General features: G+C 31.3%; 1 protein-coding gene across 1 annotated transcript; it reads right to left on the reverse strand.

The window, feature by feature from the left end:
- Window positions 1-6,788: 6,788 nt before the first annotated feature.
- LOC134712300 (oxalate:formate antiporter-like) lies at window positions 6,789-23,922 on the reverse strand. Its single transcript, XM_063573713.1, has 11 exons — window positions 23,781-23,922; window positions 22,232-22,421; window positions 14,584-14,710; window positions 13,779-13,918; window positions 13,359-13,479; window positions 12,692-12,747; window positions 11,962-12,082; window positions 11,235-11,357; window positions 9,559-9,768; window positions 8,710-8,809; window positions 6,789-6,920 (listed from the first exon to the last, which is right to left on the reverse strand). The coding sequence occupies exons 1-11, from the start codon at window positions 23,860-23,862 to the stop codon at window positions 6,865-6,867; spliced, it is 1,326 nt and encodes a 441-aa protein (XP_063429783.1). The 5' UTR covers window positions 23,863-23,922; the 3' UTR covers window positions 6,789-6,864.
- Between the last annotated feature and the right edge of the window lie 1,379 nt (window positions 23,923-25,301).

The following is a 25,301-nucleotide window of genomic DNA, read 5'->3' on the forward strand; positions in this document are numbered from 1 at the left end:
TATCATCTTCCGTTATGTTAAACATACTTATTGTGTCCTGTTTTGTTTCATCAAAGATATTACCGTAGCAAGCTATCATTTTTGGTTCGAGTTGTCTTTTAACTTTGTACTCGGCTATATTCCTCCTATCTAAATCAGATTTAAACGTTTTAAATATTACTGAGTTAATGTAAATTCGTGGTACTTCTGATAATAAGAAAACTATCATAATGCATATGATCAAAATGCAGGATCTCCCTTCGCTTTTAGATACCGTAGTATGTCCTCTTATAATCTTCCGTCGACATAAAGTATAGACGATTACAAACGTTGATACAATCATTACTCCTATCGCAATTGCCATCACACTAGCGTATATAATTGGATGAAACGTGAGAACATACTTTTCTACGATTTCATGTGGATTGGATACTAAACAAGTATTATTTTGTCCACGATTCATGCTTACTACAAACATTCTCGGCATAGAAATACTTATCGAAAACAAAAAGCAGACAGTACTAATGACTGCCGACTTGCTTCTAGACATGTTTAATTTGCTCCATATTGGACAAGCTACAGCCAGAAATTTCTGCAATCCAAGACTTGCCGTCAATAAAATCGATACAAGGTGAAACATGTCAGCAAGGTTTGATAACAAAAAATGCATTAAGCAATAAGGAAATCCCAAACTGACTAGACTTTTGGTTTCTTCAATAAAAATATTACTCGTATTATTTCCAACCACGTCTTTATTGTCCGAATGTCCTATTTTGTCATAGAAGAGCATGAACAATGGCTCCAAGCCATACGTACAAAATGCTGCTAAACAATCTGCCAATGCAAGTCCTTGCATAAAAACAGTTGCTGGTGATACTATTTTCTTATTGAACAATGCAACAAATACAACAACATTCATCACTATAGACATGTATGCCAGAGTTGGCCCTGTTATTGTATTGATCCAAAACGGAATTCGAGCATATAGCATAAACAACATTTTATATTTTAGCGCTGTTTGTGGTTATGTGTTAAAGGTTCCTTTAATGTTTTGTTTAATGTCTACAGTGTATTTTGCTTGGCTTCATAGTCCAAAAGTGATGCTTCAAGTGTTGTTAAGTTTTTGTTTCCGTGCGTGTTTCATTAAGTACTTCCCTTTTGGTCATGAACATTATTTTACATGGCAAAGTAGTATAAATATTCCTTCTTTACAACCACTTATAATTATATTAGAATACAGATTTTAAACCATCTGTAAAGTTGTAGATAGTGAATTACCTTCGAGCACAGTAGAAAGATTTCATAGGTTACATTTGATAAAAACTAGATCTGTCAAAGCGACACGAATTGCCCCGTCCTAAAAAGTTGAAAAGTCTGTTATTTCAATATATACACATGTGGACACAAACATGATGGTAGTCTCATATATCAAATATCAGCTCAAAATCTGGAGGGAAATAGAGAAAAAAATCCGTATAACTGTGATTTTCAATAAGTTATCAAAGTCCAAAGCCCGTAATTACGGCGAAAATAAGCGGAGCGGGACGAAACTAGAACTTGATCTGTAACTCACCATGGTTAACTCATGTACCAAAAATGAGCCCAATATCTCAGAGCGTTTAGAAAAAAAGTCCGTATAACTGTGATTTTCAACAATTTCTCAAAGTCCAAAGCCCGTAATATCGGCAAAAATTAGTGGAGCGGAACGAAACTTAAACTTGATCTATAGCTCATCATGGTTAGCTCACATATAAAAAATGAGCCCAATATCTGAGAGCGTTTAGAAAAAAAGTCCGTATAACTGTGAATTTCAACAATTTTTCAAAGTCCAAAGCTCGTAATTTCGCCAAAAAAATGTGGAGCGGAACGTTACTAGAACTTGATCTGTAACTCATCATGGTTAACTCATATACCAAAAATGAGCCCAATATCTGAGAGCGTTTAGAAAAAAAGTCCGTATAACTGTGAATTTCAACAATTTCTCAAAGTCTTAAGCTCGTAATTTCTCCAAAAAAATGTGGAGCGGATCGAAACTTAAACTTGATCTGTAACTCATCATGTCTAACTCACATACCAAACACCAGCCCAATATCTGAAGGCGTTTAGAAAAAACCTCCGTATAATGGTTTGTTGCAGAATGACGGAATGACGGAAAGACGGAAAGACGGAGTTTCGGACAAGGGTAAAACTATATGGCACCGACAACCTCGTTGCGAGGCCATACAAATATTTATTAGAATTGATAAATGCATGTCAATATAGATGTTAAACATAACCGCCTCTATTATCTTTTAGTAGAGTGTACCGTGTTAACCTAGAGCGCAGAATGACGTTTGTTCGCTCATTGTCTTGTAAAATTAAAGACGTTAACTTGTACATTTAAATATTGTTTCATCGCTAAACACGCAACAGGTAGGAAGCAGAAAACTGAGTTTATTTCAGGTTGGGGTCAGAATAACATGTAAGTAAGTGCTTCAAAATTCGACTCAACCGTTTTCGTTATCATATCCGTAAATAGGTACCAGGATTATAATTTAGTACGCCAGACGCGCGTTCCGTCTACATAAGACTCATGAGTGACGCTCACATAAACAAATTTAAAAAGCCAAACAATTACAAAGTTGAAGAGCATTGAGGATCAAACATTCCAAAACGTTGTACCAAATACGGCTAATGTAATTTATGCATGGGATAAGAAAGTCCTTAGTTTTTCGAAAAATTCTAAGTTTTGTAAACAGAAAATTTATAAATATGACCACATTATTGATATTTATGTCAACACCATAGTGTTGTCTTCTACCGTAACATGTATGTCAAAATAGCTGCTTGACATAACAGTTACAAACCAATCAAAAGAGCTCGAATCAACACATTTGAGTTGAAAACACATCAACCTTGATAACAATAAGATAAGAACTTTCAGATCATTTCACCTACCCAGGATTATCATGTTTGTCTTCAATATAATTGGTTCATGCCCATTAGTTAGTAGTTATCAAGGTAAAGGCTTATGATGTAATACGCTTGTTTAGTCAACATAGGACTCACCAGTGACGCTCAGATCATTCATAAAAATGACAATTTAAATGATATTCATGAATTTTAATATCATTGTGTAAGCTCAGTATAAAAGATACTTTTAAATACCATAAATCTTCTTCCCCATGAATAAATTAACTTAGATATGTTTCGTAAAACCTTACGGGTTTTGGCTTCTATATCTTTGTCCTTTTTTTTTGCTCTTTCAACTATTTTAATCGAGCGCCATTGTTGATCGAGTCTTTTGAAAACGAAAAGCGCATCTATCGACCAAAATTGTAAGCCTTGTATCTATGACGAGTTTAAATACAATACACTTTTTCGATTTCTATTTCTTTACGTAAATAGATCAAACGCCAATATTCTCTTGTAATGACGGTCAGCAGAACAGGTATTACTCAAGTATCACAATCACTCTTGTCTTCATAAATCATAGTTGTACGAAATATCTTATTAAAAAAAAACCCGCACATAACATTTAACATCAACGTTTTATCCACCCGTACTCATGGACTATTTATGCTTTCTTTTGAAGTATCGAGGTGTGTAATATGTCTAGAGTTTATTTGAACCTGGAATCATGTTTAGAAATGTTTGATATCTGTACAAATGTCGTGATTATTTGAATGATGTATTTTTCATTCACAGATGTATCTAAATACCTAACGATGCAACCAGAAACAAACCAAGATACGCCACCTAATATTTACGCATTGAAATAACTGATTCAGCCTTTTAATTCTCTATAAAAAGATAAATAGGGCATTTTTGTTTTAATTTGATAGCACTCAAACAGTACTACATAAAAGACTCATCATCTTCCTTATTACTATTATTGCCACACTTTCATCTAGAGACAAGTGTACATACATAAGTAAGTACTCATATTTAAAATCCTAAGATAAGAGTGTCAAGTGGAAACTTAAAACGTTTGTCAATAGCTCAGAATTGGACGCCTTACAAGAAACATACTAAATATCCACAACCCAAAAGAGAGAAGCCTATATAAACTTCATTTGGTCTCTGTCGGAATTACATATTTTTTTCCATTTATTATTCACGTCTAATCTGTTATCCTTCATACAGCTAATGTTACGAGAAAAATAGCGAAAATCAAAAGTTACATGAAATCTGTACTGGCATTAACAAATCAAAAGAGGTTAAACTAGAATGCATTTGTCGGATTTTATGGACGAATATAAGCAATTTTAGAAGCTTTAGAATGCTACTGATAAACTGCTTCACCAGCAATTATTTTATCAAAACTTTAAATTTTTCACTGATACGTTACTAGTTTTGGGGACAATTTTGAAAACATATCAACAAAGTGTGGAAGGGGGGGGGGAGTTTATTTTTAATTTTCGTCATATTACATAACCAACGCCTACATGTAACTGTTTATAAACTTTTTAAACCTGGAAACAGATTATTTGAGCGGCATGTGGCAAAAACATTTCGGAGTTTTAGGTTTTCAATGCTCTTCGACTCTTCAGGTTTTTTGAAAGTTTTTTTATGTTTGTAATGTACTTAATAGATTTTTGTTCAACACATGTTAAGGGTTATCAACATATTATGAAAATTTGGTGAACATTTTATTCCCCCGAGGGTAACACTTACCCAAAAGTAAGCACTTCTGTGATGACATGAAATATAGTTGATATGGTCATCATTAATATAGTTCAACTGTTCGCAAAGCATGTATTTCTTTTTAAATACCAAAGCTTTTCTACATCAAGAATATATTACCTAGCTGTATTTGGCAAAACTTTTATGAAATTTTGGTCCTTAATGCTGTACTACTTCGTTCTTTATTTGACCCATTTAACCTTTTTTTCGAGCGTTACCGGTAAGTCTTTTCTAGACAAAAACGCGCGTCAGGCGCAAATACAAAATTTGAATCCTGGTTTCTATGATAAGTTTATTTGATTGTCATCAAAATCTTTTAAATAATTCTTTTCTGCCTATGTTTTGGCATAAACATTTTTGAAAAAAAAACCATAATGAATAATAAAATGTATGGCATGCTGAATTATAAGTCTGCTGTCTTTGGTAAGTATTTGACAACCACTGGGTCGACGCCACTTGAAGTGGACCTTTTGCTACCGTGGCAATCAACCGTCCAGTAGATAGAATTTTGGCATTTACGTGACATATTTTTTTGTATATCATTATCAAAACTTTATTGTTTGTAAAATATAAAATGTAAACATTATTCGATACTTAGACTTTTCTACCTCTAGCTTAAATTAAGTCGTATTTGATACATCATTTTTAAATGTTTGGTTTGCCTTGTTCCAATACTTCGTATTGATTTTTCCTTATATTCTATGTAGACTACACGCGCATCTTCTGTACCAAATTCTAAGCGTGGATAATGTTTTTGCTGACGTTTTACAGTAAATTTATCTTAATATTATGTTGGATCAATAATATATAAATTTTAAACAACAAACATTTAAAACTTAAATTTGTAATGGATGCCAGCATGCAGATTCCTAAATTACCCTAAGCCCCTTTGATCAATTATAATAACTGTAACAGAATTACTGCACATTTGTTTTTACATTTATTTTGTTATATAACAAGATTTATTTTTATGGATGAGTTCGGCATCTTCGTTTTTAACTAGTTGCACGGCAGATATGACGGTAATATAGGTTATCAAATAGATTTATATAGTTCGAACAGACAATTGCGAGAGGAAAACAGATAGAAATAAATGAATTCCATTCAAGCCGAAACAATGTCGCATCACAAGGTTTAGAATCATCCATATGTATATATAATTTGTTATTAAATCAACGTTATTTCTGACAACATGCGTCGTGTAAGTTCTATATTAACTCATCTTAGACAGAAATTTTAGGACTTCAGTGAGTTAAGATCATGAGGCATTATAAAAAGTTGTTTTGTGCGTTCTGTATCATAATTGAGCTAAACTAATTATGAGTCATCTGTTTTCTTTTCTATACCAGACCAATACATCTTTTCAGTGCCTTATTTGAATTCCACGGAAATAAGATGCGACAAAAGATAGCTTTATGTGTGTAAAGACATCGTTAAAAATATTGAGTTTAAAGAACTCGATGAGCTGGCTATTTACCAACATATGAGTCATCTAAAGCATGGCAAAATTCTTTGATGACGAAACGCGCGTCTGGCGTAAGTGTAAAATTCTGGTATCTATGATAAGTTTATTTATTGTAATAAACTGTTTTCAAATTACAAACAGTAAATAGACATAAAACCTGGTGCACAGTTTTGGTTTATTAATCCATTATGTCAGAATTTGCTCAATGAATCAAAATTGTTAGTAAATGCATGGAGCTGCATATGCCAATTCTATCGATAGAATTTAACACGCAGTCGACAGCCAAATTTAAACTAACCAAGTGTGAGGTGTGGAGTCCATTGAGCACATTTAAGCGCATTGGTATGACAATTTAGCGTTTTTAATGTGACCTACCGAATTATACTATTAGTATTTATCGGATTTGTAATAACATAAGCAACACGACGGGTTCCACATGTGGATCAGGATCTGCCTACCCTTCCGGATTACATGATATCATCCCTTGTTTCTTGTGGGGTTCGTGTTGCTTAGTCCTTATTTTTCTATGTTGTGTCTTCTTTTTTAGCCAAGCGTTGTCAGTTTATTTTCGATATAGGAGTTTGACTGTCCCTTTGGTATCTTTCGTCCTCCTTTGTAGTAATCTACTACAGGATTGAATATTTCTCTGTCATAGTATTACGAGCATTAAAAAACAATAGACAACAAAACGTATTTATAAAAATATAACAAATATCTTAAAAGCCTTTACAACAAAAAATATATTAATTGCACATTTAGATATGCTGACCATTGGACTTCCGTACATTAAACTTGAACGAAATAATCACACCTGCAAAGAAAGAAAACAATTGTTAAACATATATCGACATCCTTTATATACAGTGTTCAGTATTTGGCGGGAGAAGGTGTTTTGTTATTTGATTTTTTCATATGATTATGGACATTTCCATTAGATTTTCCTCTAAGTTCAGTATTTTTGTGATTTTAATTTTTCGTAAAGAAATTAATTACTAGTATATTAGTCCAGTCAATCTAGCATAAATTTGACCCTAACCTGAAAGTAATTGCAACAGAAGATTTTTAAGTTTTAATCTTTAGCATTATATCCCCTATATACACAGAAAAAAGTCACATAAAATCTAACTTGAGGAAGACTAAAAAAATCACCATTTAAAATTCCTCTGGAGATTTGCATTGAAAAGGGAGATAACTCTTGCAAAAAAGGCTGAAATATCAATAAAAATTGATAAAAAATTATAACTTTACCGCTTCTATTCATCAGAATGTATTGATTATTGATTTTTTAGGGATCTTTAGAGAATAACAAACATCTCTAAAGGTGTTTTCATATATTTTATCAAGCTATAATCTAGATTTCATAATTCATCAGTTGACCATTTATTGAATTTTTCAACATGTCAAGGTAAAGAATCTCAAATTTAATAAAAATAATTAAGCAAGTATTCTTCTTTTTGTGGTTTAAAGTTTCTTAAGATAAGTAAGTTGCTGAAAAAATATGATATACAGATATAAACAATACCAAATTTTAACATTATTTTATCAAAATGGTTACAAAGCTCCAAATTTGCAATTTCTTCAATGAATAATGCACGAAAAAAATAAAACTATCCATAACACTTGGGTTTTGAACATTTCGTGAGCAGAAGATTATAAGATTCAGTCAAATACAAACTTATAACCCCATCAAAGTATCATGCTTTACATAAAGTTCAAGAAAAACAACCAAAAACTGACAAAAAAAACCTCATTTTTGCAAGAGTTATCTCTCCTTCCAATGTTAATTTCCGTAGGAAATTAAAAATGCTGATTTTGAGTTTTCCTCAAGTTAGATTTCATGGGACTTTTTTCTGTGTATATAAAGGGCATAATGCTATAGATTAGAACTAAAACATTTTCTGTTGCAATTAGTTTGAGGTTAAATCTTAGTTTGACTGGACTATATACCACAGGCGCTTGGGTCTATGATACAGATTTTTTTTTTTTTTTTTTTTTTATTAAAATATTCAATTTTCTATATTTATAATACATATCTATCACTTCTGTGCGTGTCTCACCTAGTTTCGAGTGATTTAAACGACCCAGAGAAAATACCCAATTTTACTATCCGTAACTCATGCAAAAGTCTTAAAATCTAAATCACAGTAAAATATGGATATGAGAATATGATGACATATGATGACCAATTATCCTTATAAATTAGTAAGTTACTGACCCTTGTAAGTATAACTTGAGTAAACCTATTCCCCCACTGAACAAAAGATTGGAACAAAAAGGTAATATCAGGGGGTAAAATATAATAATTCAAGGGACAGCTCATATCACAATGATTACGACAATATGAATAAAGACAAACACCATAAAAGGAAAACGATCGCGCACATCACATTATATGTCAACTATTTTTAATATTCCAATAAAGGTTTTTTATATGAAGAAGAGTGGATTATCAGAAAAATGCGCATAGTCAATATTTTATAAAATACTGCAATATTCACAAATGAGTAGAGGAAATTATTAATTATCTGCCGTTAAATCTCACAATTGGGATTGAAAGCTACACTTTATTAACATTGTTCATTTTATACTGAAATACTTACTAATCATGGAAAATGCAGCACACATCATAAACATCCCGTACCACCCTATCACAGATTTCAAATTATCGGATAAAATAGCCCCAATTGGAGAGGTTATCACCTACAAGAAAGGATAAATCCATTACTGTGTATCCATACTGATATCTAAATTCATCTGTTCAAAATGCGACGGACTTTTATTTCCTTTGTCCATAAAACAAAAATGTATTAACTTCGCGTGAATAATATGAAATAAAATATGATTTTCTTGTGTTATTAGTGAAAGTGAAATAATAATTGGTTTTAAGCAGCAAGTTTGGTTGCAAGTGAGTATGAAGTCATTGAATCCGTATCCATGCGACCTTCAGTTTAATCCATAAGTTAAAGATTGATTACCTATGAAGTATGCGTGTTCAGCTATTAAAAGGGAAAAGTCAACATTGTAAAGTAAAAAAATGGTATACAATTTGAATGACAAATACAATGCACTAAAATCGATACTTATTCAGGTAAAAACATTGATTAACATATATTTTATACCCATAATATGAAATCCAACAGACATGGAAAAATTAAATTGAACTGGTTCGCTATCTATTTTGTCTATTTAAATGTTTATATCAAGTTATATGATAGTCGTTAGTCTTCGGAGGACATGTCGATGATAAATTAGATGGTGACCTTCAATATAGACTACACTATACACACAATGCTGATATATATCATCGAACGGTAATGTGAATTACACGGACATAAAATAGAAATCGAATTCAAATGAATATTTTTTAATGAAATGAAACTGAGGAATAAAATCGGAAATTGTTGTTATTTTATTTTCATGTTAATGTGTAGTATGTGTGATATACTTACAGATGCAGTAAATACTAATCCATATATTATTGGATAATCTTTTTGACCAAAAGCTTTCGACGTTGCTGTGGGTAGCAGTGAAAAATTTCCCGAAAAACATAAAAATAATAAACAAACATAAATGAGATATAATCCCTTCCCAGATAAACTTGTTAATCCAAATGATAGAGTTAATGCAGCAAAACTTCCACAGGACAACATCATAGCAAGCTGCAAGTAGAGAAACAACAGCATTATTTGCTAAAAGCATAAAGATAAATGTATAGTCAGGAAAATGGCAATTGTTATCTTATGGTTCGTTTCTGTGTGTGTTGCATTGTCGTTTTTTTGTTGTTGCACTGGCGTACTGAATTATAGTCCTGGTACCTTCGATAACTATTTAGTGTTTCTGTTGTTTTGTTTCCTCTTATATTTGATGTGTTTCCCAGTTTTAGTTTGTAACCCGGATTTGCTTTTTTTCAATCGATTTATGACTTTCGAACAGCGGTATACAACTGTTGCATTTATTTTTCACTCGCCGTAAAATAAATGCCGAATACCTGGTTTGCACCAATTTTGTCTATTTTTTTTTATCAAATGTATACAACATGATATAGGTGTGTGTACATAAGTGTTCTGCTTATATTTTTGCTTAAAGACATTTTCTATCTGATTAAGGTCAAAAACACAGTTACATTATTATCTTTAGCATTGCAAATGAACATGGTAGAAGTATCATAAGACCTAACTCTTTAAATGCATTGTAGAAACACATTTTACTCAAAAGTGGAATGTATATATTGAGTCTAACGTAAACTAAACAATGAAAGTCTATTAACTCGTTGAAAATTGGGGTAAGTCTCTATCTAAACGGTGCTGCCGAAAATTGTCATATGTATTGAAAATTGTACCAATAAAATTTGGGGTGAAATGGGAGATATACTTAGGCGGCAGACAAAAACCAACATACGAAGACAGACCGACACCATGGCCAAATGAATATGAAGACAGTAATGCCCTGTAGTTATTATTTTTTCCTTAATCATGCATTCAGTTGTATCGTTTGATTTTTTTGCATTATTATTTTTATCGTTGAAGTCTGTACGATGACCTATATGTTGTATTACCGACCGTGCGAGGGCTGTATAACCAATCACGGTCGTTAAAAACTTCCATTTGTTGGTTGTATTGTCTACGTCATTGTGCCTCTGGCCGAGATTTGTGTTATTCTCAATCATGCCACATTATCTTTATATTTTTATAAACTGAGGAACAACGTTCACAAAACACTAACCGGATAATGATAGAGAGCCGTAGTGTAGTTGTTAGCACTAATACAAACAAAAGGTTACTGGTTCGGTCCTAGTTTGGCCCTGTCTAGACACCATTTGCAATTTTGGTCGAGCAAAGCAATGATAGTCATTTGGAAAGGGACGATACATTGCTGGCCCGTGTTAAGATAGAACAACATATCTTGTGTGTAAAATAAACATTCGTAGAGTTCGAAAAGAACAGGTCTATGCCACTACAAGTCAGCACTCGTACCAGCAAAGGGAAAAGGGATAAATCAGTTGCAATAACTTGTTTATTATCCAATATAAATAATAATGTTTAAACTAACTAGAGACATTTAGAAATATGAACCAAGTTGAGCTCCAATACTCAGGGACATTAATAAGTTGGTTTTATTGCATTACCCTAAATGAGTATTTGTCAGCTAAATGCCCCCACATAATCCTTCCAGAACCATTACATACTGCTGCCAAAGATCCCACTATAGCTAAAAAGTGGTCATCTTTTATAAAACTTTGTCCGTAGGCCTGTTTAAAGGAATGTATAACAAATACATTAATAATAATCATGGTAATAATTAAAAAAATTGATAATGTCCATATAAAATAGCAAGTTAATAAATGAAAAAAAAAAACAAATTTGGAATGTATTGAGAGAACAATTTAACCACACAATAGAAAGTTATATAGTTAACAGCTCATTTGATCAATTGATATCAATGTGTTATATGCATGATTATTTTGTCCAATGCATACTGTAAATTCAGATATTATTACGAGATTTTTATTATTGCGAAAAATGCGACAGACTTGTAAACGCAATAATTAAAACTCGCATTATGAAATATTTTATGTGAATTACAAATGTAAACAGTATTTTTCTCAAAATCGTAAAACATTAAATCGCATTCACAGTGATGTAAGTCTAAAATGGCAAAAATCGTAATAATAAATGTACGCAATAATTTCTGAATTTACAGTAAATGACTATGAACTGTAGAAATGAAAAGATTATATCAAATAATAATATTTTGAAGATCTATATACATATAGCAGGTCATTTATAAATTTTATTCTTTCGTAAATCCTGTATAATCCAAAACATATATAGAAGTATTTTTAATTGCATTACCTTATATAATCCCGACACAAACTGTATACCTTGTCCATTAAACAAGTATATAAACCATAATTGGTAGAAGGCAGTTTTCTTAATTGCTTCTCTCCATGTAAAATCGGGCTCATGTTCTGGACTGCAATATAAAAAAGGACAGGTTGCTATGAAACCTCAGTTAAAAGGTTTACCAACAGTACTAGTGTATAGAAACTAAATACCAGATGCAATCGTATAGACTTTAGTCTATTCATCCCTATCATAGAATGTTCTATAAACACTGGTCAAGCACAGGGAAGTATGTAAAATAGTTTTTATACGGGCTAGTAGGTACTAATAGTCAGTGCATTATTCAATTTATTAATTCATATCTTGAAGTTTCAGTTCACAAACTCTGCACTGCGAAACAAAAATTGCAACTTCCTTAGCTAAGATAATCTAATACATTTGAAAGTTTATGTTTGTTATGATATTCTTTCTTTTAAACATTTGATCTATCTTGCCAACAAGAACTTGATTTTACAGAATACAAACTAAAGATTATTCTAGAATCGTGATGGTAAAAATAGTATTTATTTTGCACATGGAACTAAAAAAATAAAACATGACATTATTATATGTATATTTTAATCATTGAGAGATTATTCTGGTCATAAGAAGATAACTTCATTACAAACATCAACGTGTTTGCAAGAGGTTGGCGTACGACACTCAGAAAACAATGGATAGCATATATTATTCAACATACTTTTGAACTACACCTTCGTCTTCTTCGACATCAATATTCTGTTGTAACTTCTGATACTTAATAAATTGAGAAAATAACAGATATAAGAGGCCTACGTATTATTAAACACTCATGAAAGTTAGGAAATATAATTTATTATTTAAATAAACTCATCATTGATAACAGGATTAAAATTTTATATTTTTGCTTGAGGCTTGTTTCGTCTACAAAAGACTCAACAGTCACTCTCAAATAAAAATGTCAAAAATTCTAATTTTATTACGAAGTTGAAGAGCATTGAGGTCCAAAAATGCCAAATAAATGTATGGCTAAAGGTAGATAGTTATCAAAGGTACCAGGATTATAATTTAATACGCTATACGTGCGTTTTGTCTACATAAGACTCATAAGTTAGGCTCAAATCAAAATAGTTATAAAGCCAAACAAGTACATAAAAAAAGTTAAAGAGCATTGGGGACCCTTTTCTGAGTAAGAAAAGCTTTAGTTTTATAAACAGTTTATTTACAACCATCACTATATCAATGATAATTTATGTCAAGACAAAAGTAGTACTTTAACCCCGCCGCATGTTTGTCGGGTTGTTATCGCTTTGACATATTCTCCATTTCCATTTTCCATTTTATTCCGCTTTATTCTTATCGATATAAGAATGAGGTCAAATTCTTACTTGATGAGGAGAAGGATCAGCTAACATTAAACATCCAATTAACTGCAAAGCAGCATAACATCCTCCTAATAGAAGGAAACAACTTGGTACTTTTTTCAATACTGCATTTTCTGTAAAATATCTACAAACATATATTGATATGAGATAGTCTTGAGGACAAAATATTTTTTATATAATTGTGTAGGACAAAAAGGAAATGAACGCAATTTGTTACGTACTGATAAAAGGATAATGTTTTGTTTAAACTAAGACTCGTGTCCGGCATCCTTGTGAATGTTCTGGGCAGACGCGAAAAAAGTGCAAATCCTAAACATAAAACCTTCTGTGAGACCACATTTGTTTTTATGTGGTCAATAATGATTTCGAATATAGTTCCAAGTAACAGATAGGATGAATTGGTGTTAAATTATTATAACTTACTTGTCTCCCCCAACTTTCAGATCTGCTTCTTTATTTTCTGGATTAAGAAAAGCTGTTTGTATTTGGTCAAATATAAATGCTCCACTACCAAAGCCCGCTACAACTAACCCGCTTACAAGTCCTTTATGTGTAGGAAACCACTACATGAATAAATCATATTAATATCAGATAAAGCCACATAGATACTGTAACATTTGTAAACCAACACATGTGAAGTAGGAACGGCCCTACCGGAGCACATTAGAAAACAAAACTTTGTTTCTTGTTGGGGAGGCGTGTTACTCAATATTTAGCTGCAACACATAGCATTTTGTTGACTATACTTTTGGTTCTTTTAGTCGTATTTTATTTTTGCGGTGGTTTTGTTGGTTTCTCATCTATTTACGAATTTTGATTGCCCCTCTGGTATCTTTCGCCTCATTTTTGTATAACTTTACAATTGTTTATGCATATTAGTATAAATATATTATGTAAAACAATGCAATAGGTTAAGACTTTGATAAGATTTACTTTAACCAAACATCACATTAAAATATATTTATATCATTGAACAAAACAGAACTACGACATCAAAATTATTACTATGGGATGTCTGATTACTACAAAATTTCTGTAATGATATTTTGTACTTGAAATGTGTGCAGTAAGCAATCTCTTGCCTCTAGTAAAAAAAAGTCCACATTTAGCCTTTTTGATTGAGGTTGTTTCTGCTCAAGATGCGTATGTATATTTAATATTTTTTAGAAATTGAATACCACATGCATGGTACTCCAAATAAGGACACAATAAAGCTGTTAGGTCTCACCCTGTGTCCACAATTGATAGGCACAGCGTAGGCAATTCCAACACCTAATCCAAACATTAAACCATACGTTACCACGACAAGCTCGAAAGATTTCTGGACGGAAAAATAAGTCAGGGCGACTCCGCCACTAAAAAAGTGCGATAGATTAATTCTTCACAGAGAAAATAAACAAAATAATGTTAGTGAGCTGCATGGTTAAATCCTTACTTTTTCAACAATTCCGTCAGAATTGATTCTTTGACGATAATTTCATTTAAAAGACAAAATAATTGGTCGTAATGAGCTTTTTAGCAGCAATCAATTAGTCGAATAGAATATCATCCATGACAACAGAAGAACTTTGAGGTAGATACCGTTTACGTCTATTACAATATATCTTAAATGGTCAGACATTGATTTAATGATTTAAAACGTAGTAGTTCATAGGACGCATGACATGTATTGACCATAAAGTTAATGTGCATCATTATTAAGGTTAACGGTGTTTTTGTTTGTTTTGCATCAACAATCTTTATTGAACTTTTCTATGTAAAAGATGCTCGCTTTTCTTTATTCCAATTGAACGAAAGAATTTCTTTTTTTTCAAGTTCATGTTCTAGTAGAAGTATTCTGTAGGGATTACCTCCCCTGTGATGGCAGCCACCATGTAATTTTTTGAAGTCCGGGGAAAACAACAAAATACTCAATGAATATGTAATAGAAATACTTAAAAGATTGCAAATATCATAAACAAAACATCGTCTAGAGGTCTTAATTAGTACAGGACATTTATAACGCAATTTTCAATCGAAATATTGTGACATAGTTTCATCGCTTCATCGTTGATATTTTTATTTACATGTTACGTCATACATGTACATGTCAATCATTAAGGCAACATTGAAATTGACACACTATATACTGGTATCATCATGGCAAGCCCTTCAAATACAACTATGGAAGATCTGAAAACCCTTATTTTGGCAGTTGACTCAAAAGTAGAAAAATTTAATGAGAAATTAGATACAATTGAAAATAAATTTTCAAATCTAGTGCAGGAGGTAAAAGAGGATGTCAATAAAGTAAAGTTAGAGGTCTCAGAAACAGGTCAAGCATTAAAAGAATTAAGGCATGATCACGATGAATTGCAAAGAGGGGTTGAGGCTATGGAACTCAATATGCAATCTCTAGAGGTAGAGAAGTTAGAGTCAATGAGGCAGAGCTTTGAGACTGACCTCAAAAATTTAAAAGAGAAGCAGGTACTCCTTGAAAAACACGACCGCAAATATAATATTTTAGTGTATGGCATGCCTGAAAAGAGGGATGAAAACATCTGGAAAGTCATTGATGACCTAATGATGAATTATTTAAAAATGGAAAAAGCTAAAGCAGAAAGCTTCCCATTTGCAAATGCTCATAGAATACCAGCTAGGCAGAATTCAGGAGAGAAAAAACGACCAAATCCGATAATAATTAGATTTATACACTATGCAGATAAAGAGCTATTTTTATCACTTGGGTCACTTTTAGCCGGTAAGAATATACGCATGGTAGATGATCTGCCTCCATGCATGAAGGAAGCCCGAAATGAACTTGCAAAAATCGCATACAAGATTAGGTCAGAAGAAAAACTAAAAACTCGCATTCGTCACTTAGGAGTCACTGTAATCCTTGAAACACGCACTAGCTCAAGAGACCAGTGGCATATTCGCAAGCAATTCCGTTGTTGCTAACTTGCATAGACCTTTCATATACTCCGTCACATACATCAGTACTATTGATAAGTTATTAACTTTGATTCATATATCTGCTTCTTTGTCTTCAGTAAAAAAAGCATATACTTTGCTAGCATATTTGTAGATATCTCTACCATTTCTGATGTATTTATTATTTCTTTTATACATTTTAGAATACTACAATGAGTGTAAGTATATGTGTGTTGAATTGTTCTTACATGTGCTTCTATGTGCTTTTAGTTATGAGCTGGCATCTGTTAATAATTATGCAAATGAGCAATGGATTCAAACTTAAAACTATAAACCTACATGTTACTCTCATTTAAATAATCAAAAATATAAAATATCTTGCTCTTTTTACTTTTAAAAAATAATTAAATATCCAGGAATCAATGAACAAAATTGAAAAAAAAAAAGGTAAAAAAAAAGGGAAAAGGGAATCAGTTCTCTTTTTTCAGACAGCTTTCTAAATATGCACTTATATATTTATTTTTCATGTGGATATTTAACGACGGGCTGAAATGTTTAATGTCTTAATTGATAAATTATTTCGGAGGAAAAGTTATAGTCTAGGGTTGAATCCAAGTTGTATTTATTGACTACAGCCATTTTATTTTATTTGCTTTAGGCTTGACATGCTTACTTTTGTAACTGTTGAAACATGTTTGCAATTGCTTGTTTTCATTTATATGAAAGTGCATGCTACTTTATGCTAAATTGGTTTTTTTTTGTGCTGCTTTGTTCAATTGGTTTGGTATTGCAGTACATTATGTATAAGAAATTTGCATCCTCGTTTTAAATAACCAACATACATGACTCGTTGCTCGAAAAAGGAAAACATTTTAAAGTATCAAAATATGTGTCCATTTTATGGTTATGAGACCAAGGTCTTTCTTTGGACAATTGTGAAAAATAATACCCTAGGAATAACAAGAACAATTATATAACATTCAAATTAAGACTTTGATAATAGCCATAGAATTACTATGCTGACTAAAATCTTGACTAAAATATACATGTTTGCAATCTTACAATTAAGGGGAGAAAATATTTTGGATTATCTCTCTTTGATTGTTGAAATTTAGCTTGAATGGGTATACATTTGTTAGTTTTTTTCTCCAGTAACCCCTTTCTTTGGAAACAGGTAATCCAAAATTTGTTTTTATTTAAAAAAAATCAGAAAACATATCACAATATTACAATCATGATTGTTGTTACTCTTGCTTTTTTTATTTATTTCAATTCTTATGATGTTTGCACAATGTTTTATAAAGATTTATTTATGCATGAAGATAGATTTATATACCAACTTGTTTATTCATATATAATATTACAGTTTTGTATTTTCATAGACAGTTGTATGAGTCAAAGTGTGATAAAAGGAATAAAAATTATAAATGGAATGTTTATGCTATATATATCTAGCTATTTAAATGACTAAGGATTCTTTAAAAATTTTCTCATACAACTGTCAAGGTTTAAATTCTAGAGAGAAGCGGAGAGATGTATTCGAATACTTAAAATCAAAGCTCTGTCATATTTACTGTCTTCAAGACACACACTTTACTGAAAAAGATGAATCATTTATAAGAAACCAATGGGGAGGAGAATGCATTTTTAATTCTTTTGCTTCAAATCAAAGAGGAGTTGCCATTTTATTTGCAAATAATCTGTTGATTTTAAAATAAATAAGATAAAGAAAGATGATAATGGAAATTTTCTTGGTGTAGATATTTCAATTGAAGGTAAAAATATAACACTTGTTAATTTATATGGACCAAATAATGACTCACCATCTTTTTATAATAAAGTTAATGAAATAATAGAAAACTTTAATTACCAACAAGTTATTCTGACAGGGGATTTTAACTTAGTTCAAAATCAGGCATTAGATACATACAACTATCTTAATATAAATAATCCAAGAGCAAGAGAAAAAATCTTTGAACTTATTGAAACTTATGATCTAATTGATCCCTTTCGAGAATACTACCCAGACAAGAAACGATTTACATGGAGAAAAACTCATCCTCTGAAGCAAGCTAGGCTTGACTTTTTTCTTATATCTCGAAGTTTCTATCAAAATGTAAAAGAAGTAGAAATTCAACACAGCTATAGATCTGACCATTCACCTATAGTTCTACACTTTAAAATAAGTGATTTCAATATTGGGAAGGGTTTGTGGAAGTTTAATAATAGTTTATTGTACGATATGGAATATGTTAAATCTGTTAAAGAAAAAATAAAACAAGTAAAAGATCAATATGCAACTTTAGTATACAATAGAGACTCACTGGACCAGATTGATTGCTTAGATATTCAATTTACAATAAATGATCAGCTGTTCTTAGAAACATTAATGACAGAAATTAGGGGTAAAACAATTTCCTTTGCATCATATAAAAAGAAAGAAAAAAATAAATTGGAAAATGCTTTAATACATGAAATTCAAAAATTAGAAGAAAATATACAAACCACAGAAGCTCTTGAAGATCTCAACCAAAAGAAATCTGAATTACAAATTTTAAGACAAGAAAAAATGCGTGGTCACTATGTTCGCTCAAAAATGCAATGGGTAGAAGAAGGAGAAAGATCCTCAAAATATTTTCTCAACTTAGAAACTAAGAACTTTGTTAATAAAACAATTCCAAAACTAGTCAATAATGAAGGCTGTTTAATAAACAAACAAGAACATATTTTATTGGAAGCTAAAAACTTCTATAAAAATTTATATTCAAAGAAAGATACAATAAATAGTGTTGATCTCAATAAGGAAATTCCATTTTTAGACGTTCCCAAGTTAACAAATGAAATAAGGGATACCCTTGAGGGAAAAATCTCCTATTCAGAATTAACATCTGCTATTAAAAGAATGAAAAGTAACAAAAGCCCAGGATCTGATGGATACACCAGTGAGTTTTTTAAATTCTTTTGGATAGATTTAGGTAAATTTGTTCTTAGATCAATCAACTATGGGTATAATATGGGTGAAATGTCAGTATCCCAAAAAAGAGGGATAATTACTTGTATACCAAAGGGAGATAAACCAAGACAATATATGAAAAACTGGCGACCAATAAGTCTTTTAAACACAATATATAAACTAGGGTCTAGCTGTATCGCAGAGCGTTTGAAGTCTATTTTATCACTTCTCATAAATAATGATCAAACAGGGTTCATTCCTGGTAGATATATTGGTGAAAATACTAGACTAATTTATGATATTTTATTGTATACAGAAGAACATGATATACCTGGTATTCTCCTCCTAATTGATTTTGAAAAGGCGTTTGATTCAATTTCTTGGAGTTTTATTGAAAGTGTATTAGACTTTTTTAATTTTGGGCCTTCTATTAAACATTGGATCACTACTTTTTATACTAAGATTCAATCTGCAGTAACTCAAAATTGCCATCTCTCAGATTTTTTTGAGATTCAGAGGGGCTGCCGACAAGGGGATCCCCTATCACCTTATATATTTTTACTATGTGCAGAAATACTGAGTATACTTATACGAAATAATGACAAGGTTAAAGGAATCACTATAGATGACTCAGAATATCTCATATCACAATATGCAGATGATACCTCTCTTATACTTGATGGATCACCTGAATCTTTGGATGCATCTCTCCGTACTCTAGATAAATATGCAGATTTATCAGGTCTCAATATAAACTTAGACAAGACCAAGGTTGTTTGGATTGGGAAGAAAAGGTTTAGCCAAGAAACTATGTGTGTCAAGTGGGGATTGGAATGGGGTTCCAGCAGATTTACACTTCTTGGGATAAATTTCTCAGTGGATATTAGTGAAATTGAAAATTTAAACTATAACCCAAGGTTAAAAGAAATTGAAAACATTATAAAAACTTGGACTAATCAAATACTCTCACCAATTGGAAAAATTACAGTGATAAAAACACTTATAATATCAAAATTAAACCATCTATTCCTATCCATACCTAGTCCAAATAGCACAAAGCTGAAACATTTTACTGAAAAAATAATTTTCCTTTATTTGGGATAACAAACCAGATAAAGTCAATAGAGACACTTTATCCAAACCGCACTGTTTAGGAGGACTAAAAATGATAAATATTGAAAACTATATAAAAGGTCTTAAATTAACCTGGATAAGAAGAATTAATAGAAATAATTCAAAACTAGTAAAACTATTCCTCTTTTCAGAAGAATTTTTTGGAAATGCAATTTCTTGGTCCTTATAAAAAGTTGAATAATCCATTTTGGAAAGAAGTATTTGACGCTTGGCAAGATCTACAAAATGTACAAAATAACTGTCAAATTAAAACATGCCCTTTATGGAAGAATGATAGAATAAAGATTGGTAACAATCCAGTACTATATAAAGATTGGACAAAAAAAGGGGTTTGGCTGATCAATGACTTGTTACAGGAAGATGGAAATTTTATGACTTTTGATCACTTTAATAAGGTATACAATATTAAAACTAATTTTCTCACATATCAAGGCCTAATTTCGTCAATCAAAAAGTATTTAAAAGAATATCAAATATGTCCAAATGACTTAAAGAGAGAAAACGGTCCTGTTTTGCCCTCAGTGTTAAAGGTTTTTTTTAAATCCCAGAAAGGTTCAAAAGATATGTATAACATTTTGAATGGTAACAAATCAAATCCTAAACAAAAATGTGAACAAAAATGGTCATTAATTCTCAATGCAAACTTCAATTGGAAAAATATTCATGTACTGCCCTTTCATATAACAAAAAATTCAAAATTACAGTGGTTTCAATACAGAATAATACATCGAATCTTAGGCACAAATGAACCCCTCCTTAAAATTAAAATTAAAGATACAAATATTTGCAGTTTTGGGTGCGGAGGGGTCGAAACAATAGAACATATATTCTGGACGTGCCCATATATATCAAAATTATGGGAAGACCTTAACTTCTGGATATTTGAGAAGACAGAAATAGAACTAACTTTAAATATTGATTTGGTTTTATTTGGTATTTTAACAAAAACAGATAAAAATGATATAAGAAACATAATACTTCTGCTAACAAAATTCTACATCTATAGAAGCAAATTAGCTATGGAACAAACCAATATAATAGCACTTAAAAATTATTTGAAGGAAAACTTATTGATAGAAAAAAATATATTCTATAAAAATAAATTACTCAGTAGGGCAGAAAACTGCTGGAACCCCTGGACTCCTTTACTATCATAAAAACAAAAAAACCAAAAACCAAATAGACTTCACATATAGTGTATATATTTCATATCCAAACAGCCTCTGTCTTAAAATCATTATCTGCAATGTATCAAACTATTTTTTAGTGTATATAACTATTATGCATACAAATGTGTGTAACTTATTATGTTCATGTGCAAATAAGGAAAAGAGAAATTTAATATAGAAAACAGTATATATATTTTTCAAAACCTGTGCATTTGTTATACAAATAATTGTATTTGAAAATCTCATTAGTAAACTTCGTTCTGTTTATTTTTCTTTCTTTTTTTCTTTCAAATATTGAAAATTGAATATATATTACTAACAAATACTAACAACTGTATAAATATGATATTTACTAATGTTAACGAGGCCGGGATAAGGTACCGGTACTTGATGTTTTAAACTAACAAATGTACAGATTTCATTAAAATATGATAAATTTTAAAAAAAAAAGAAGTATTCTGTATTTTGATAATGCATGCAAATAGCATCAGTAATCTATGGATGTAAATAAAGGCAACAGTAGTATATGAGTTTGTCGCTGTTCAAAGTCATTAAGTGAGAGAGAGAAAATAAATCCAGGTTAGAAACTTATATTGAGGGAAACACAAAAAGTCATCAACTATAAGTGGAAAACAACAGAAACACTATCGTGCAACAAAATCAAACACCAACATACATAGCATAGTCTATACTTTTGTGTAAATTACCTGGATATCCATGACCCGATCAAGGTAGTCCATCGTGGTCCTATCTTCTCATACATGAATCCTCCGATGAACATAGATGCTCCTTGACCCATGGCTGCTGAGGAAAATATCCAAATACTTCTGGAGTACGTCAAATCGTTATCGATATCCTTTTGACGTAGATACGACGTTATATAAGGTGTCATGTTGCCTAAAATGTGAAAATAACTTCTTCTTAGTATTTCATCATTCAAACACGAAAAGTTTCCAGAAAAAAGTTATGAATTTCAATATTTCAGAATTCACAGGGTCAATGTAACAGTTATTACCTGCTTTACATGGACATCAGTGCACAAAGAAGATGGGTGGTAGTAAAAATTCACAAAGAAATCAAACCAAGGTCGCACTGTCTGATCTAGATTGAAGGAGATGCATGGTTGCGTTTCAGCCTGAATTTTAAAATAAATCTTCTGTTGTCTACTATTGTACCGACAATCACGAAAGTCTTTTAATTAAAATATTCTGCAATCCTGGGCCAATACTGATGTCTCTGAAAACACTTGTTCTTGAAACTGACTACATTTTGGGATGAATTTGACTGATGATCATGTCAAATTAATAATGTCAGGTTCCAAACCATACAAAAATGTACCTGGTTGGTTACACAATTTTCTAAATCGTATCGGAAACTGCTTGGGCAAATGGAACCACTCTTTCGTGGAGTTACTTTAAAGTCTATAAAAGTAACGTCAGTCCTCTCCCCAAGTTGATAATAATGTCTGTGAAGTTTTTTATTTTTATTTTCTTAATTGTTTGTTTTTAGTTCAATTGGTTTTTTTTTATGTTATTTCCAAATCAGGTATTAGAACATTTTGTGGTTCCCTCAGTTTCTGTTAGTTACCATTTTGTGTCTTTCTTGTCGATTTACTTGTACGTGAAATTAACATCGGCTAACTGCTGTCTCCTTAATTTGCCCATACACATCTATACGATCTCTTTTTGTGTCAAAAGACTCATATTTTGGCTCATACGCAGATAGATGACAAGAATACCAAATAAGATTATTTGATAGTTTTCTTGTTGTAGATTTGGTAAGAATGTAGGAAATTTGAACTCGTACCCAAATATGTTATACAAAATTCAAAATATATCATGCTGAAAGCCGACAAATTGATGGCTTGAGAACAATATACACCATGCTGTATACTAAAGTCTTAAACAATTTTTGCAAGTTAAACTAATTTTGATACTTATAATGTCTCTTTTTTTATATAATATTGTATCAACAGTTTATCATTTATATCATTACTGATTCCTCTATCTACTGGCTATCACTTTTTTTTTTATAAAAATATTATTAGTTACAAGTGATTTATATTTGATTAAAGGTAGACGATCATAATATGATTATTTTAAAAGTATGACAGTATATTCCGCGTACCTTAGGGCTGTACTGTGTACAACACATCACTAATCCACATTATTAATAAACATATGTACCTTTGGTAAAATCAACAACCACATGGTTAGTCCTTGTCACAGACCTAGGCTAAATATAAAAAGTACTTACCAAATGTGTAGATAGTTCCTAATGTTAAATGTACGATTATTCCGGCCACCACAACAGAAAACCCTCTCCACTTGGCAGTCATTTTAGATAGCAGTATGTGATTGTATCAAATGTAAAAATAAATAATTTTGTTTATGACAGTCACATTACCAAAGTCACGTGACTCTTATCAGTCAATACTAGATAAATATCAAATACCTAAAATAGGTTACTAGTTAGACATTAACCGAATATAATCCCATCTTTCTATCTTCATTTAACGTTTTTTTTCTTTCATTATACCATACTCCTTATTGGTTGAAGGAGGACAGAACAAATTAATTGTAAATACTTAGTTAATTAATATCTGTTTTATCTTTCAGTAAAACAATAGCACAACATTACTTTTACATCAATTAAAAATTCATTATAACATCTATTTGAAAGTTCAGTAGCCAATATTTGAGGTTCACAAATAAGACATGATTAATTACCAATCGATTTATCATGAAATAACTCTTAATCTTGGTGTAACTTACATTGTTTGACATGAATTAAATAGTATTTCACTGATCAATTACATGTAACAAATTTTTTTACTTAATAGTACAGTTACAGTACTTGTAAAAATGTAACAACAAGCTATTTAAGTTTTAATGAGACTTTACTTTACTGTATTTATTAGAGGAATTACCTGCTCATGAACGGTGTAAAAAATATAATAGAATTTTAATAGAACAAACCTTTCTGATATAGCTGTTTCTCACATGTGTTACTTTAGCTTATCAATACAGCACTGAAACGGTGAAAATGACTTAAAAGTTTATTTGCCTAGCGTCCAGTGGTAATCGTTCATGCCTATTCAAAATCGACGAAAAAAAAGTTACATTTATTTAATAGGCATTCTCGAAAAAAACTTACAGACCCGAAAGGCAGAAAACCTGGATTGCCATCTCATTCATTACGTCATATTATCTTTTTACCAATGAAAAGCTGAGCGTGTTGAATTTTCAAAAAGCCATCTAAAGATCTTTCAAATTAATTAGGGTTTCAACGTGCTGCAGAGAGCGAGGCACATTGCGCCTGGACGTTTCTAATCCTGTTGCTAAATGTATGGAAAATTAAATAAATGTTTAGCCAAAAAAATATGTTATAATACAGACATCTCCAATTTAAATACGAAAAAAAATAACTACCCAACAAATACCTAAGTGTTTTGGAATTACGCTTCCTACGCAAAACCTGATCCGAAAGAATTACGAAGAAGAATGGCTGAAATCCACGCGTTGCAAGTTTACAGTCACCATCACGAACTGGTTGATCGATAAGATGTATTTATGTACAAACTCACTAGCGACATGTATTCGCAGTACTTACTAAATTCTATATACCAGAAAAATTCGAAAGATTATGAATACTGAAAACCCATCATGCACATTTACTGGGCAGGGTTAATATTAAAACTGTTGTTCATATTATAAATTATGATTTTAAAATGCAATCCGTAGTTTCTTGTTAAGTGTAAATGAAAGCGACGAAAGA

This window comes from Mytilus trossulus, chromosome 3 (genome assembly GCF_036588685.1).
Source record: "Mytilus trossulus isolate FHL-02 chromosome 3, PNRI_Mtr1.1.1.hap1, whole genome shotgun sequence".
NCBI classification, from domain to species: Eukaryota; Metazoa; Mollusca; class Bivalvia; order Mytilida; family Mytilidae; genus Mytilus; species Mytilus trossulus.